We start from the raw sequence: 15,832 nt of genomic DNA on the forward strand, positions 1-15,832 counted from the left end.
ATCCCTTCATGCCTCAGAACATGTCCTACCAACCGATCCCTTCTTCTAGTCAAGATGTGCCACAAACTCCTCTTCTCCCCAATTCTATTCAATACTTCCACATTAGTTATGTGATCTATCCATCTAATCTTCAGCATTCTTCTGTAGCACCACATTTCGAAAGCTTCCATTCTCTTCTTGTCCAAACTATTTATCCTCCATGTTTCACTTCCATACATGGCTACACTCCATACAAGTACTTTCAGAAACAACTTCCTGACACTTAAATCTACACTCGATGTTAGCAAATTTCTCTTCTTCAGAAACGCTTTCCTTGCTATTGCCAGTCTACATTTTATATCCTCTCCACTTCTACCGTCATCAGTTGTCTTGCTCCCAAAATAGCAAAACTCCCTTACTACTTTAAGTGTCTCATTTCCAAATCTAATTCCCTCAGAGTCGCCCTACTAAATTCGACGCAATTCCATTATCCTCGTTTTGCTTTTGTTGATGTTCTTCTTACATCCTCCTTTCCAGATGCTGTCCATTCCGTTCTACTGCTCTTCCAAGTTCTTTGCTGTCTCTGACAGAATTACAGTGTCATCGGTGAACCTCAAAGTTTTTATTTCTTCTCCATGGATTTTAATGCCTACTCCGAATTTCTCTTTTGTTTCCTTTACTGCTTGATCAATATACAGATTGAAAAACATCGGGAATAGGCTACAACCCTGTCTCACTCCCTTCCCAACCACTGCTTCCCTTTCATGTCCCTCGACTCTTACAACTGCCTTCTGGTGTCTGCATAAATTGTAAATACCCCTGCGCTCCCTGTATTTTACCCCTGCCACCTTCAGAATTTGAAAGAGAGTATTCCAGTCAACATTGTCAAAAGCTTCCACTATGTTTACAAGTACTAGAAACGTAGGTTTGCATTTCCTTACTCTCTCTTCTAAGATATGTTGTAGGGTCAGTATTGCCTCACGTGTTCCAATATTTCAACGGAATCCAAACTGATCTTCCCGGAGGGCAGCTTCTACCAGTTTTTCCATTCGTCTGTAAAGAATTCGCGTTAGTATTTTGCAGCTGTGACTTACTAAACTGATAGTTCGGTAATTTTCACATCTGTCAACACCTGTTTTCTTTGGGATTGGGATTATTATATTCTTCTTGATCTCTGGGGGTATTTCGCCTGTCTCTTACATCTTGCTCACCAGATGGTGGAGTTTAGTCAGGACTGGCTCTCCCAAGGCTAATGGAATTTTGTCTACTCCCGAGGCCATGTTTCCACTTAGATCTTTCAGTGCTCTGTCAAACTCTTCACGCAGTATCGTATCTCCTATTTCATCTTCTTCTACATCCTCTTCCATTTCCTTAATATTGCCCTTACATATAAGTGACATTTTCTGTGTCACCTCTTAGTGACCAGCATTGAAATTTTGCTAGTGTCTAATGTTGTCCCCAGGTGGATAGACGTGCCAAAGCTATGACGTTTTGTTTTACGTGTGGCTTCAGGATAGCTAGGTCTGATGTTGTTCCCAAATGGGTAGACGTGGCAAAAGTTACAACGTTTTGTTTTACTTTTGATTTGAGCGTAGCTGCTCAAAATTCTGTCTATCGCTTTTTAGCTGTGCAATGCTAGATGGCGCTGCCATAGGTCAAACGGATATCAACTGTGTTTTTTTAAATAGGGACCCCCATTTTTATTACATATTCTTGTAGTACGTAAAGAAATAAATATGAATGTTTCGGTTGCACCACTTTTTTCGCTTTGTGATAGATGGCACTGTAATACTCACAAACATATGGCTCACAATTTTAGACGAACAGTTGGTAACAGGTTGGTTATTTAAATTAAAATACAGAACGTAGGTACGATTGAACATTTTATTTCGGTTGTTCCAATGTGATATATGTACCTTTGTGAACTTATCATCTCTGAGAACGCATTCTGTTACAGCGTGATTACCTGTAAATACCACATTAATGCAATAAATACGCAAAATGATGTCCGTCATTCACTGACGCATGCTGTCAGGCGTTGTCGGTGGATCACGATGGCAAATATCCTTCAGCTTTCCCCATAGAAAGAAGTCCGTGGACGTCAGATCCGGTGAACGTGCGGGCCATGGTATGGTGCTTCGACGACCAATACACCTGTCATGAAATATGCTATTCAATACCGTTTCAACCGCACGCGAGTTATGTGCTGGATATCCATCATGTTGGAAGTACATCGCCATTCTGTCGTGCAATGAAACATCTTGTAGTAACATCGGTAGAACATTACGTAGGGAATCAGCATACATTGCATCATTTAGACTGCCATCGATAAAATGGGGGCCAATTATCCATCCTCCCATAATGCCGCACCATACATTAACCCTCCAAGGTCGCTGATGTTTCACTTGTCGCAGCCATCGTGGATTTTCCGTTGCCCGATAGTGCATATTATGCCGGTTTACGTTACCGCTGTTGGTGAGTGTCGCTTCGTCGCTAAATAGAACGCGTGCAAAAAATCTGTCATCATCCCGTAATTTCTCTTGTGCCCAGTGGCAGAACTGTACACGACGTTCAAAGTCGTCGCCACGCAATTTCTGGTGCACAGAAATATGGTACGGATGCAATCGATGTTGATGTAGCATTCTCAACACCGACATTTTTGAGATTCCCGATTCTCGCGCAATTTGTCTGCTACGGATGTGCTGATTAGCCGCGACAGCGGCTAAAACACCTACTCGGGCATCATCATTTGTTGCAGATCGTGGATGACGTGTCACATGTGGCTGAACACTTCCTGTTTCCTTAAATAACGTAACTATCCGGCGAACGGTCGGGGCAGTGGAATGATGTCGTCCAGGATACCGAGCAGTATACATAGCACACGCCCGTTGGGCATTGTGATCACAGTAGACATACATCAACACGATGTCGACCTTTTCCGCATTTGGTAAAAGGTCAATTTTAACACGGGTAATGTATCACGAAGTAAATACCGTCCGCACTGGCGGAATGTTGCGAGATACCACGTACTTATACGTTTGCGACTATTACAGCGCCATCTATCACAAAGCGGAAAAAGTGGTCCATCTAAAACATACATATTTCTTTACGTACTATACGAATATGTAACAAAAAATAGGGGTTCCTATTTTAAAAAACGCAATTGATATCCGTTTGACCTATGGCAGCGCCATCTGGTTTCCCCCTTCAAGCTAGACGAGTTTCATTCTTTGTAGTTTTTTCGTTTGATGCTTATTTCGTGAGGTATTTGGCCCGGTCACTATCAATGGACCACCCTGTGTAATTTTTTAGTACTGAAACAATACAAGTCGTAGCTTTTCCTTTTTCTCTTCATCAGTTTGCTATTCAGTTTTGTGTTAGGGTAATCAGAAACTACAAACATGTGAAGTAGAAATGTGATATTTCTACGTGTTTTGCATATTAGGTGATTCAGCTGCCCATAATGATGTCATTTTACGCAGCCCGCAATGTTATACCTGGCCTTCACAAAACCACGCGCGAGGTTTTCGTATTCTCTCGTTTGCTACGCGTGAACTGTGACTCCTACAGAAAAAATGGGCAGTTAAATTTTGTCCTACGGAAAAAAGGGCATTTAAATTTTGTACTGGGATCCGTTTTCACTAGAGGCCACAGTTTTCGAACTATTCAAGAAAACTGTACAAAAGTGACGTTCAAACGCATCCCCAGTTCCACGCTCAGCCCCCACTGGTCAGGATTTCTAGTATATTGTTCATGGCACTCCCTCCTATCGTTGCACAAAACTTTGTGACTACACGAAATATTTCACACATTCCACCAGTTTTGGTCTTCATTGACTAACCGTACTAAGCCACCGCATTATTCGAGCACTTACAAATTGTCAAATTGATATTTGTGTAAATTTGACCTAACAAGCTTCTGAATTCTAACAGCATACAATAAACAATTACATCGTTGTATTCGTGAGGCCTTCTGATTACGAAACTCCTGTGCTTGTAAGGGTTAAGTTTGGATCGAATTTTCGACGTAATTAGTTCTGGCGTGACGTTTACAAAAGTCGTTTTCCTTTCATTACCCTTACGGGCACTTTTGCTGTTAATGACACAGCCGAATATGCTGGTGATGTAATACTTTAATCAATAGAGACCAAAAAAAGTGGAGTATCGGGAATGCTGCGTGTAGTCGGGAAATTCTGTACAGTGGTAGGAAGGAGTGCGACATGCTAGAAACCTGATACGTTTGTCTAGAATAACTCGGAAACTATGGCCTCCAGCAAATGCATCCCAGTAAAAAATTAAGATACATTAAATTTGCTACAAATAGGTCCTGTTTATTCCGGTAGGTCTAAAAGTGTGGCATAGCGAGCGATGAAAATCTTAAGCATTGATTTTGAACGCCAAAATAATATTGCGGTTGGAGTAAAACGACATTGTGGGGGCAGCTTATCACCCTGTCGCTTACCTTGCGTATTTCATTGTGTACTGATTTTGTTTAATGATGTCGGTAAACAACAGCTTTTAAACAACACCTCTAAGCTGCTTACAACCTATTTATTGCAAACAAGATAACTCCAGCATCGGTCTTACAAATCGAAAACAAGTTTTTTTGTTATTGCATATAGATTTTAATCACAAATTGATCATCTTCAGTGCGAGACTAAGTTCAGTGGACTCATACAACCATGGAGCTTGGCAGCTGCGTAGGTTTTTGCAAGCAACTGGTTGAATTTGACTCTTACCTGCTAGCTGGCATGTTCTTCACTATGGATACCTGTGTTTGAAGTTATCTTTCGTACATGATCGTATGAGTAAACTGGACTTAGTCTTGCACTGTAATATCGCTCTGTGATTGAAATCGATATACAATAACAATAAAAAAATGAAACTTCCTGGCAGATTAAAACTGTGTGCCCGACCGAGACTCGAACTCGGGACCTTTGCCTTTCGCGGGCAAGTGCTGTACCATCTGAGCTACCGAAGCACGACTCACGCCCGCTTCTCACAGCTTTACTTCTGACAGTATCTCAATAAAAATATGGTTTCAAGATCATACGACCAATGCTAGAGTTTTCCTTCTATACAATACCTGTTGTGTGGTCGTGGTGCATAAATTCCTAATGGAATCCAATCTTTAAATTTGCTTGGTAGATTACCGTTGTCTGATTAGTATTAGTTAAAGACACCTGATGGTGGTTTAGTTTCGAACACTGGTGGAATAATGAATAATTTGTGCTCCATAAAAGGTGTCCACAACATTTCTCAAGTAGGCTTACATGGAAGCCGTGGAAAGCCGTGTACCAGAAATGTACAATGATGTTATGTGAAGCAAGGTAAGGTTCAAATGGTTCAAACGGCTCGGAGCACTATGGGACTTAACATCTGAGGTCATCAGTTCCCTAGAACTTACAACTACTTAAACCTAACTAACCTAAAGACATCACACACATCCATGCCCGAGGCAGGATTCGAACCTGCGACCGTAGCAGTCGCGCGGTTCCGGGCTGAAGCGCCTCGAACCGCTCGGCCACCACGGCCGGCTGCAAGTTAAGGGGTAGGACGTCAAACGGGCCGATTTGCAGCAGGGGAGGCATCACAGGGCATTTTAATTTACAGTGTCTATACTTTTACAAATAAATTCATAAAACTTTGCCAGCATCACCAGGAAGGATTCATGATTCACGCTCATTACAGTGGAAGTTCGAAAACATCACAAAATAATTTTTTTTTACGTGTGAATTTTCATCATTTTTTCACTTACTAATGGCTGCATTTGTGGCTATAGGTACACTTTTCTTCATAAGTAGGAGCGATTCTTCGATGAATTTTGCACAGCATACATACCATACTTACAGGTGTATGAAACTCTAGAATTTATTTAATTTATGAAACAATGAATGATCTGTTGTATTTTAAACTTCATGTTTAGAAAAAAAAACAAATTTTGTAGTTAATTACCTCAATTTTTAGCACAGTTTTTAATAGATTTGGAAAATTCTAGAGTTTCATACACCTTTAAGCATGGTTTGTACGCTGCGCAAAATTCATCGAACCATCTCTCTTACTTATGAAAAAAAGTGTACCTATAGCAACAAATGCTGCCATTAATAAGTGAAAAAAATGATGAAATTTCACATGTAAAAAAAATTACTTCGTTATGTTCTCGAACTTCCACTGCTATGAGTGTGAATTCTGAATCCTTCCTGGTTATGCTGACAAAGTTTTATGAATTTACTTGTAAAAGTATAGACAGTGGAAATTAAAATGTCCTGTGGTGCCCCTCCTGCTCCAAGTCGGCCCGTTTGACGTCCTACCCCTCTTATGAGAAGAAACTGTTCAGGACAAGCCCATGGTGTAGAATGGTAAAATGGTTCAAATGGCTCTGAGCACTATGAGACTTAACATCTGAGGTCATCAGTCCCCTAGAACTTAGAACTACTTAAAGCTAACTAACCTAAAGACATCACACACACCCATGGTCGACGCAGGATTCGAACCTGCGACCGTAACGGTCGTGCGGTTCCAGACTGAAGCGGCCACAACGGCCGGCTGTAGAACAGTACACTGACACTAATCACAACCTTATTTTTTAAAGAAAAGAACCACTAGCCTCTGGCTGTGAAACTACTTATTCATTACTTCAGTTATGCAATTTCGGCCCTGTGACCATTGTCACATGGAGTGAACACCGCCTTCGCAGTTCAGAAGTACTTTACTTGATAATAACCAGAAGGTAAAACTGTAATTAGTTGATTTTATGACTAAAACGGTAATTCGATTCAGATTTAACAGCCACCATGTCCTTTAATAAATTTTACATAGCTGTGAAATTCAGCCACGAAAGGTTAATCACATCCAAGTTGGCATCTACATCTACGCCACTCTTTTGTAGATTGCATTTAAGTGCTTGGTAGATTATCATTGTCTGGTTAGTATCAGTTAGAGGCTTCTAATGGTGGGCTAGTTTCGAACAAAGGTCGAATAATGAATAATTTGTGCTCCGTAAGATGTGTCCACAACGTTTCCCAAGTAGGCCTACATGGAAGCTGTGAAAAGCCGTCTACCATAATTGTGTAATGAAGTTACGTGAAGCAAATAAAGAGACGAAACGTAACTATCTAGGAGTCCTAGTACTTTTTACACTTTGTAAACACACAGAGACACACGTAAACACACCGTAAGATTTCCGATTTGCGGCCTCCTTTGCGCAATTCCTCGGCGTCTTTTCACGCGGCGCGCCTCCTTGCGCAACGACGGCGACGCCTATTGGCCAGTAGCTGTCCCCTTCCCCCCCCCCCTCCCCCCATTCCCCCTCCCCACCTTTCCCCGGCCTGGCCAGCGGCGCGACGCGCCCAATTACCCGTACAGGTGAAAGGCACGAGGATGCGGCGAGGTCGCCGCAACTTTCCTCGTAAACAAGGCGAGCGACCGGGTCGCGCATGCGCACAGCCGCTAGTGCGCTACTGGCCGCTCCGCCGCCGCCGCCGCCACCGCACCGGGGCAGGACTTTCGCCCGACAGACCTCGCGCGGCAGTTTGCGACGAGCGTGAGCGCTTGTTGCTTCGCCTGTTTGAACGCAGAAGCGCCACTTCGGAAATTTCTCCTCTTCAGAAATTTAGTTTGCCAAGTACTGCGCCTAGGTGAAACACATTTGCCTAGTGCACTCTCCCCAGCTCTCGCTACTTTCCCCTGCTTCCGAAGAGGAAAGCAGAAAAAATAAGACAACTATGAAGTGGCGAGTCCTGCATATCGATCACTTCTGAGCGGTACAGAGAGGTAAATACGGCGTCAGACTATTCACCTGAGAAATGAAAAGTCCTTCATTTTAAAAATAGAAGTTCTACCGCTACAAATTATATATGCTGCTTAGCGTCAGCAGCTCGTGGTCTTGCGGTGGCGTTCTTGCCTCCCCCGCACGGGGTCTCGGGTTCGATTCCCCGCGGGGTCAGTGATTTTCTCTGCCTCTAGATGACTGGGTGTTGTGTGTCTTTCATCATCATTGACTCGCAAGTCACCGAAGTGGCGTCAGCTAAAGAGGAATGCAATTTCGGCGGCCGAACACCACGTATGGGGTCTCCCGGCCGACAATACCGTACGATCATTTCATGCTGCTTAGCAGTAGCACACACTATGGTCGCTGGAGTACTGATTGTGTCTCGTGTTTTACTGTTCGTGTCAACACATATCAATTAAACAAATATGGCATTAAAATAATTTGGGCCGCTCTGATCAAGAGGACGTAAAATTCCGCTTTAAAAGTGTTTTGTTTGGAAAACAAACAAAAAAGGGAAAGAAACCGACACATTCTATCGACACTGGGCGACTGAAGTATGACGTTATGATCAGCCTCTGTTTGGGATGACTCTAACTACATAGTGCACAACGAAATTGCAAACACCTGCCGGAAAATCAAAGAGAATGCGCCTGACGAATGTTAGGACGGATACGTAAACACACATCCACGCACGCGCGCGCGCGCGCACATGCACACACACGTATTCTTCTGTATGGTCAAGCTGTCGAAATGGAATCTGTCATCATCGCTATTCATAAATTTTAAATATAAATAAAACAAAATGGAAATAAATTCTAGATGCGGAGTTTCTGTTTCGAAACCAAATAATTTGTGTGCTGCCCCCTGATAGATTTCTGCTTCGAAAATAACGGAGATCATGTAAAATTAAGAACCCTCATCTCCGCATCCATCCAAAAATACAAGGCGAACCATAACTTCGTCGATGTTTCAGAGGTTGTTCAAGGGCATTTTCTGAGTGTTTTATTGTACGAGACCCGTCGCTTCTAGTGGCTCGTTGCAGAGTAACAATATAATTACGAATACATTCGATTTGTTCCCCCCCCCCCCCCGCCCCCAGTTACCATTGTTATTGTGAGACGTGCAGTACAGAACACAACACAATGCAACTGTCTTCAGATATGCAAAACTGTTGTTATGTGGCTGGCGTCACTGCGTTAACGTCTTAAAATAGAGCCGCCGTTTACTTCTTCCACTGCATTCAGCGTACGCATACGCGAGATGCATGGCAACTGTGCATACTATTGTGTATGCCTGTTGTGCAGATGTTTACAGTGCAATACAGTCATCAGGATAAATGGGGGTAAGAAATACAACGAAACGTAAGAGTGCAGTAACATGCCCCCGGGAGACCAACGATCCCTGATACCACAATACTAAAAACAAATCTCTGAATATTATCGAAAGCTACGTGTAGACAAAAATTTTGGAAACGACGAGATATTGTCATTTGTAATCATCTTATAATGCTCGGGAAATAAGTCACATAGTTACTTCCAAATTTCTGCAGAACTGCTGTACACGTCAGATTGTAAAATGACTTACCAACGTTTTGGTCACTACTACAAGTGGGCTTCATTAGGAGACATAATTGTTAAGTCTCGAAGTGGGAAAACAGGCATCTCAGTAACTTTATAACACGCTTATAAAAGTAAATAGTGCTCTTAGTAAGAAATAGAATTTTAATAGCGGTACATGAATTCCAAAGACACTTTATGTTATACATAGGAATTCATTCAAATCGACTATAGATCTGATACTTTGGCTTCTTTAACTTACCGTCACTGTCAGCGTAATCGAGAAGGGTTTACACGCACTGCATTTTCTGTTAATGGCACTAGTTACTTAATATTTTTTGGAAAATGACCCTTCGTAGCCCTTCCCAGAGCACCATCGTCTTAGAGTGGATATTAGCCATTGTTCATCTCCAAAAACCCACATGGAATACAAATACCAGTTAGTTGATGTGCTATCGCCATTGACATCATAAGCAGGAAAGAATCTCAATATAGCGACATTGAGGTCAGAGGTTTTTGGTACCCTCTATGTAGAACGATGATTACCCCGTAACCACATTGACACCAGGAACCACAGAGGGGCCCTGCAGATGATGTAATGTAACACCGAAATCTGTTGCAAATTAAACCTACAACTACAGCTGAAAGCGTCATTCGTACTATATAAAGATATAGTAAGAGTTTTCATGTCATGATTTGCAAGGTAAGGTTGTTATTGAAGATATAGCTCATTTTCTGCGGTAGGTTCAGTTACTACAGCGTCAACTAAGTAGGAACTGACATTATCCAATGCTACAGTGGTTACTTGTCTCACACGAGGATAATGTGCAACAAGGTACAGAAGCTGGTCATTATCGATTTTCGGAGAGTGTAGGTGATTATTGGTGAAATGTCTCAAACTTCGCGCATTTCTGAGTTTAGGTACTGAAAAAGTTATATCAGCAATAATCGATAAACAGAACAACAAACTGGCAATTGATATTGAGAGGTCTATTGCAAAGACACTCATTCTGAATTTACATTTAGCTACTCTGAATTTATGTTTAGCTGGAATGACAATGCAGGAAACTAATTTGCTTCATCGCACTGAATATGTCCTGGTTGCGTAGCTATAAAATCTTAAATAAAAATAAGTTACGTTCCTTGTAACAACTGTTCATGTACATCATTTTTTGTAGCACTGCCAGTTTAGAAATACAACATTTCGTTTCGGAGTGCACTGTTCACATTTTCCCTGCCTTTCGTAACATCGCGATGTGGCTCATGATGTCCAGGATGAGAATAAATTCTAACAAAGCAAAGACAGCGCCAAATGTGTGCACAAGATGACTTGTGTGTGCGCCATATGAAACTGTCTTTGCATTGGGAGCATTTATTTACAATCTGCATCCTGTCGAGAACAGGCGTTAATGATATGTACATCTGCAGTCGATACTGAAATTTGATTTTCAGAATTGGTAATATAGCAAAAATGAGTAACTAAACCCAGCTGTTACAAGCAAAGTAAATTATCATGTTAAATCATGTAAATATTCATAGCTATTTCTACTAATTCTAGTCGTTGTGACACAGAAGGGAGCTGGGACTGTTTGAAGATGCTTTTAGATGAGAGAAAGGTGGCATTGTTCCACCAGGAGAAACAGTGATCATGTTTATAATTTTATAAAGCATGTATAGTGTACATCACGTATTTTGATTTCAATGACCGGCTTTTGCCGTAGTAGACCACGTAAGATGTAAATTAAGGAGATGATGATAGCTATCGGCATAATTAGCTAATGTATATCGTCAGTTTTGGCGAGTTTTCAAGACACAGACACCAGTTGATTTTCTGAAGATGACCTTCTTCAACCGAAACCATTCATAGCATTAAAAATGCGTGATCTATATTGTGCTTTGTTTATAAAAATGATTTGTGTTAGATTAAATAGCTATGAAGTGATAAATTGTTGTTGTAGTTCTATATGAGTTTAGGGTGAGTTTGGCTGCAATAGAACTTACTGCAAAATGGAGCAGTTTCTACAACAGTAAAATTAAAGGTGCAATAGTAGCTGTGAAAATGAGCACTGTGAAATTTTGTTGCATAGTAAAGAGGAGGAAGGATAGTGAAAAATAATAATAGGTAGTCATATTTAGGCTAATACATTTATTGCCACCGTTTTCTTGCAAAAATCGTTATATATACAAAATATCGTACAAAAAACGCATATAAAATGTAGACATTGTACTACACACACACGCATACATTACAACGCTGTAGGACTTACACGTAAAATAAAATAATACAAAACGACGCAGCAGTACGAAATAAAATAAGATGAAGAGGACCATGAGAAATCACCGTATAGTGCCGTTCTACCCGTAAGTTGGCAGGAAAACATGAACGTTCCGAATCGTCCTAGAACAGTGTCCGTGCTGGGAGCGGGTCGACACAGGATGGAAGCAGCGAGCCGCTGCGGCACTGCGAGGGGCTCGCTGGTGCGGGGGCGAACCCGGGGGCGGGGGCGGTTAGTAGTGGCCGGAGGGGCCGCCGCTCGTGTGGCCGGGGGGCCCGTAGCTGCTGGACGGCTTGCCGCCTCCGATGCCGCCTCCGATGCCACCGCCGATGCCGCCGATGCCGCCGATGCCGCCGATGCCGCCGCCGCCGATTCCGCCTCCGATGCCGGTGACTCCACCTCCAGTGGCGCCGATGTCGGACACTCCGCCTCCGATGCCTCCGATGCCTCCTCCGATGCCGCCGATTCCGCCTCCGACTCCGCCGCCGATTCCGCCGCCGATTCCGCCGCCGATGCCTCCACCGATGCCAGCACCTCCACCGATGCCGCCGCCGATGCCTCCGCCTTCCTTCTGGGTCTTGTAGCGGATGAAGTATACCTCGGGCTTGGACGGCTGGGTGGGTGCGGGCGTCGGGATGGTGATTTCGGGAGCTTCCTCGGGCTTCTTGACCAGCACGTAGATGAGGGTCTTCTGCTCGTCCTGGCCGGGCAGGGCGGGGATGACGGGGGCGGTGGGGGTGGGAGGGGTGGGGGCCTTGATGAAGATGATCTTGTAGTGCTTCTGTGGGGGCGCGGCGGGCAGGATGGGCCTCTGGGGACGCACCTCTTCGGGCTCTGGGGGTGGAACGTGCACGTAGATGTGCTTCTGGATGAGGGCACCGCCTCCGGCGCCGCCGCCGAAGCCGCCTCCGGCGCCACCGCCGAAGCCGCCGCCGGCTCCGCCACCGAAGCCGCCGCCGACGCCGCCTCCGAAGCCGCCGCCGCCGCCGCCTCCGATGGCGCCGCCGCCGAAGCCGCCTCCCAGGCCGCCGTCACCGAATCCGCCGCCTCCGATGCCGCCGCCTCCGATGCCACCGCCTCCGATGCCACCGCCTCCGATTCCACCGATGGAGCCGCCGCCTATCGCTCCGCCACCGAAGCCGCCGCCGCCGAAGCCGCCTCCGTGGCCACCGCCGAAGCCGCCGCCGCCTCCGGGAGCTCCGTACGACGACGAGGGCGGACTCGGGTAGGTGTAGCCGGCCTCCGGCCTAGCGTGCGCCAGCACGCCCAGCGAGGCGACGAGCTGGCGAAACACAAGGGCCGCATTAGGACGCTGTATTACAGGGCATTCGCTGTGCTCTCTACATGTACCACGCCCTAGACCACGCCTAATAGACGGAAAGCTGCCTCTTGTATGGAAAGGACTGTTAGGCGATGCCACATTGAGACTATCAGATTAAGCAGGAGATCTTAGTACATATACAGAGGAACTCGCCCAATATGCAAACACAATAGCTCAGACAATCGCTATTGTTTGTGAAATCTGCCCTCCTCTATGCACTGTACAGTAGCTGGCTCTGTATGTAAGTACGAAAAAGTTGCAGATACGTTCATCTTAGTACAGAGTTCAGTTGCGTCTGCCTAGAATAGCATAGTTCTTTCTGCAAAATCTGAGAAAGCCTTTATGAAACATTGAGGAAGAACCCGACTGAATTAGAGCATAGAGTTCGCGGTAATCTTAGATAGCATTTAGAATGATTCTTTTACTCTGCTGCCGGCCGAAGTGGCCGTGCGGTTAAAGGCGCTGCAGTCTGGAACCGCAAGACCGCTACGGTCGCAGGTTCGAATCCTGCCTGCGAGTATTGCTGCAGTGTCTCCTTGTGAAGACCAGTGGCAGAAAGAATTCGCAAACACGCCACTTGGATTGTAGCTGCCTAGCATCAACCGTGAAGTTAGATGCGAAACGTAAGAAAGGAGTAGTTGTTCTGGCAAATCCTACTGGATAATTTTAGAGAACCACTATTCAAGGCAGACTGCACACCATCTCTACTGTTTCCACCGCAAAAGTCCCGTAATTCTATTGGGAGTGAACCAAGGAGGTACGTATTTTTAACACAGTACTTCCTTGCCGCAAACCTCCACCCTGCGAGAACGGTGGGCGTTCGAATAGCAGTGAATGAAGTAATACAAACTGTTCATGGTGCACAATAGTTTGATGCAGGCATGGGTGTTAGCACTAAAGGCAGCTAACATTATTTCTTTCAGATTCCATCAAGCGAGAGCTGGGAGTGGCAGCCACGTTTGGCTCGTAAACGCTCCATCTGTGCGCTAACTGTCAAGTCTCGCTCAGCGGTTTGGGGGAAGACTTGAATTTATAGTCTTGGCACTTTCCCTCTGAGGTTGCCAATGGCGTTATGCCAATAATGGTGGGCAGTTCGGAAACATCGGGAAGTACTATGTAAGAGATAGCTCAGAAAGATTCTTGCAAACGAAGAGGAAACAACATTCTCGTTATCAAAGAATATCACTATTGATGGCTTAGTTAAAGTTTCTGCTATATGTAACAGTTACTGAAGTCGCGATGATACTCTGTATCAGACGTAATAACTTCTCAAGAGCAAACCACTTGCTTTGCGAATGTGAAAGACACTGCTTAGAATACTTGAAATGTGCCAAACAATGATTCCATTGAGGCATTTTTAATTAATAGGAATCAAAGTGTCTATCAAATGCAGTGGTCTTCATGAGGTTTGCTGAAATGTGAACCGAAACTTTTCAGCCGCATTTGGATACGTAGGCAATGGGCGCATTCCATATAACTGCTTTTTATGCAGTCTTTTTTTTTTGTAAATATAGCTATAGAATTGGACGCGATCGTGAATGACATTCTGAAATATGTTAGACAGTTTACTGTTATGAAGCAAGAAAAATCCTTAGTAAGCATGCTTAGATTTCATTGGCAGGGAGTAAATCACGATAGAGGTACGAGAAGATAGATGTAGCAAGATACACGATATCGGTCAGTACCGAGAGTAAGGAAACTACGCTAAGCTGAATTTGCAGTATCAATTTCGAAGAAAGAACAGATGCTGCGACTCTTGTCCCCTTCTGACTAGTTAGTTCTCTCCCACCCCAAAGACATACCTGTCCTCAAAGTAGCAATGGACAAGTTTCGGTGAGCTACTAATATTCGAACAGTTAAGTATGTTCCACTTTTGTAGAACTGGGCCATAGCAAGAAATTAGTCAAGAACATCACCACAGAATACGTGGAAGATGAACGCCTGGTAAATAAACTGCCATTTTTGCGAAATAAGAGCTGAACAAAATGTGAGAAGCAATTTGAAATATTGATCTGGAGTTCGGCTAGTAATAGTCTGTTTCGTTACTGCTATTCGAAAGCGAGATTTGCAGGCAGATCATTTGTCCAGATGCATTTTCGCGGATTGCTAACCATCGCATATGTCCCGTGAAATATTGGGAAATATGTGGAAGAGCACTGACGACTGTCCACCCATGCTCTATCCGCGAATGATGTGTAGAGAAAACGACTGTGCTCAGTGGGGCCCTGTAGCGTCCGCCAGGCACTAGGATAGTGCCTTGTGGAGCTCAGAGGTGAGCAGTGAGCCGTGGCCACTTACCACTAAGAGTTTCATCGCTGCGACTGCTGTGTGTTTGCAGGGAGGCTGCAGATGCGACTGATGCTGACGGACCGGCGCGGTGCGCTTTTATAGCGGCAGATCCTCCCCCCCACCACCAGCGCCACCCCTGCGCGGTCAGAGATGCGCCGCCGCCCCCCCGCCTTCGACGCGCCTCTTACCCAAGCGGCGCTTCACACGCGCGGCCCGGGGAAAAGTGAAGTCTCCGGGAGAACCGGTAGGCCGACGCCAAGCCCGCTTTCGTCGGCCCCCGGTCCGCAGGCTAAGTCCGGCTGACGCGCTCGGGAGCCGGCGGCTGCTCTGCTGGGTTGCCCCGGGGCACACTTCTGGGACCAATACTGCTCGTAGCCCTTAGGTATCTGCAGAAAAATCGCACTACATTCCATTATTTCCGATAATATTACCTCAAAATCTAGCCTGTACTTCGGCAACCGACGAACAGTGTGTGGCTGAGGGTGTGAAGTACACCAGCATCAGCTTTCAACGTTGCATGTTTCTTTTTAAAAGAATGCTTTATGTACTGGTTAAAAACAGTCTTCGTTGCAATTTCAGTTTTTTATTTTTCAACGACGCGTTTCGCCTTATTTAGGCATCTTCAGGTTATCTTTTCTAGA

At 44.6% G+C, this 15,832-nt stretch overlaps 1 protein-coding gene across 1 annotated transcript; it reads right to left on the reverse strand.

The window, feature by feature from the left end:
• Positions 1-11,436: 11,436 nt before the first annotated feature.
• LOC124798402 (glycine-rich cell wall structural protein) lies at positions 11,437-15,247 on the reverse strand. Its single transcript, XM_047261793.1, has 2 exons — positions 15,201-15,247; positions 11,437-12,863 (listed from the first exon to the last, which is right to left on the reverse strand). The coding sequence occupies exons 1-2, from the start codon at positions 15,213-15,215 to the stop codon at positions 11,814-11,816; spliced, it is 1,065 nt and encodes a 354-aa protein (XP_047117749.1). The 5' UTR covers positions 15,216-15,247; the 3' UTR covers positions 11,437-11,813.
• Between the last annotated feature and the right edge of the window lie 585 nt (positions 15,248-15,832).

This window comes from Schistocerca piceifrons, chromosome 1 (genome assembly GCF_021461385.2).
Source record: "Schistocerca piceifrons isolate TAMUIC-IGC-003096 chromosome 1, iqSchPice1.1, whole genome shotgun sequence".
NCBI lineage: Eukaryota > Metazoa > Arthropoda > Insecta > Orthoptera > Acrididae > Schistocerca > Schistocerca piceifrons.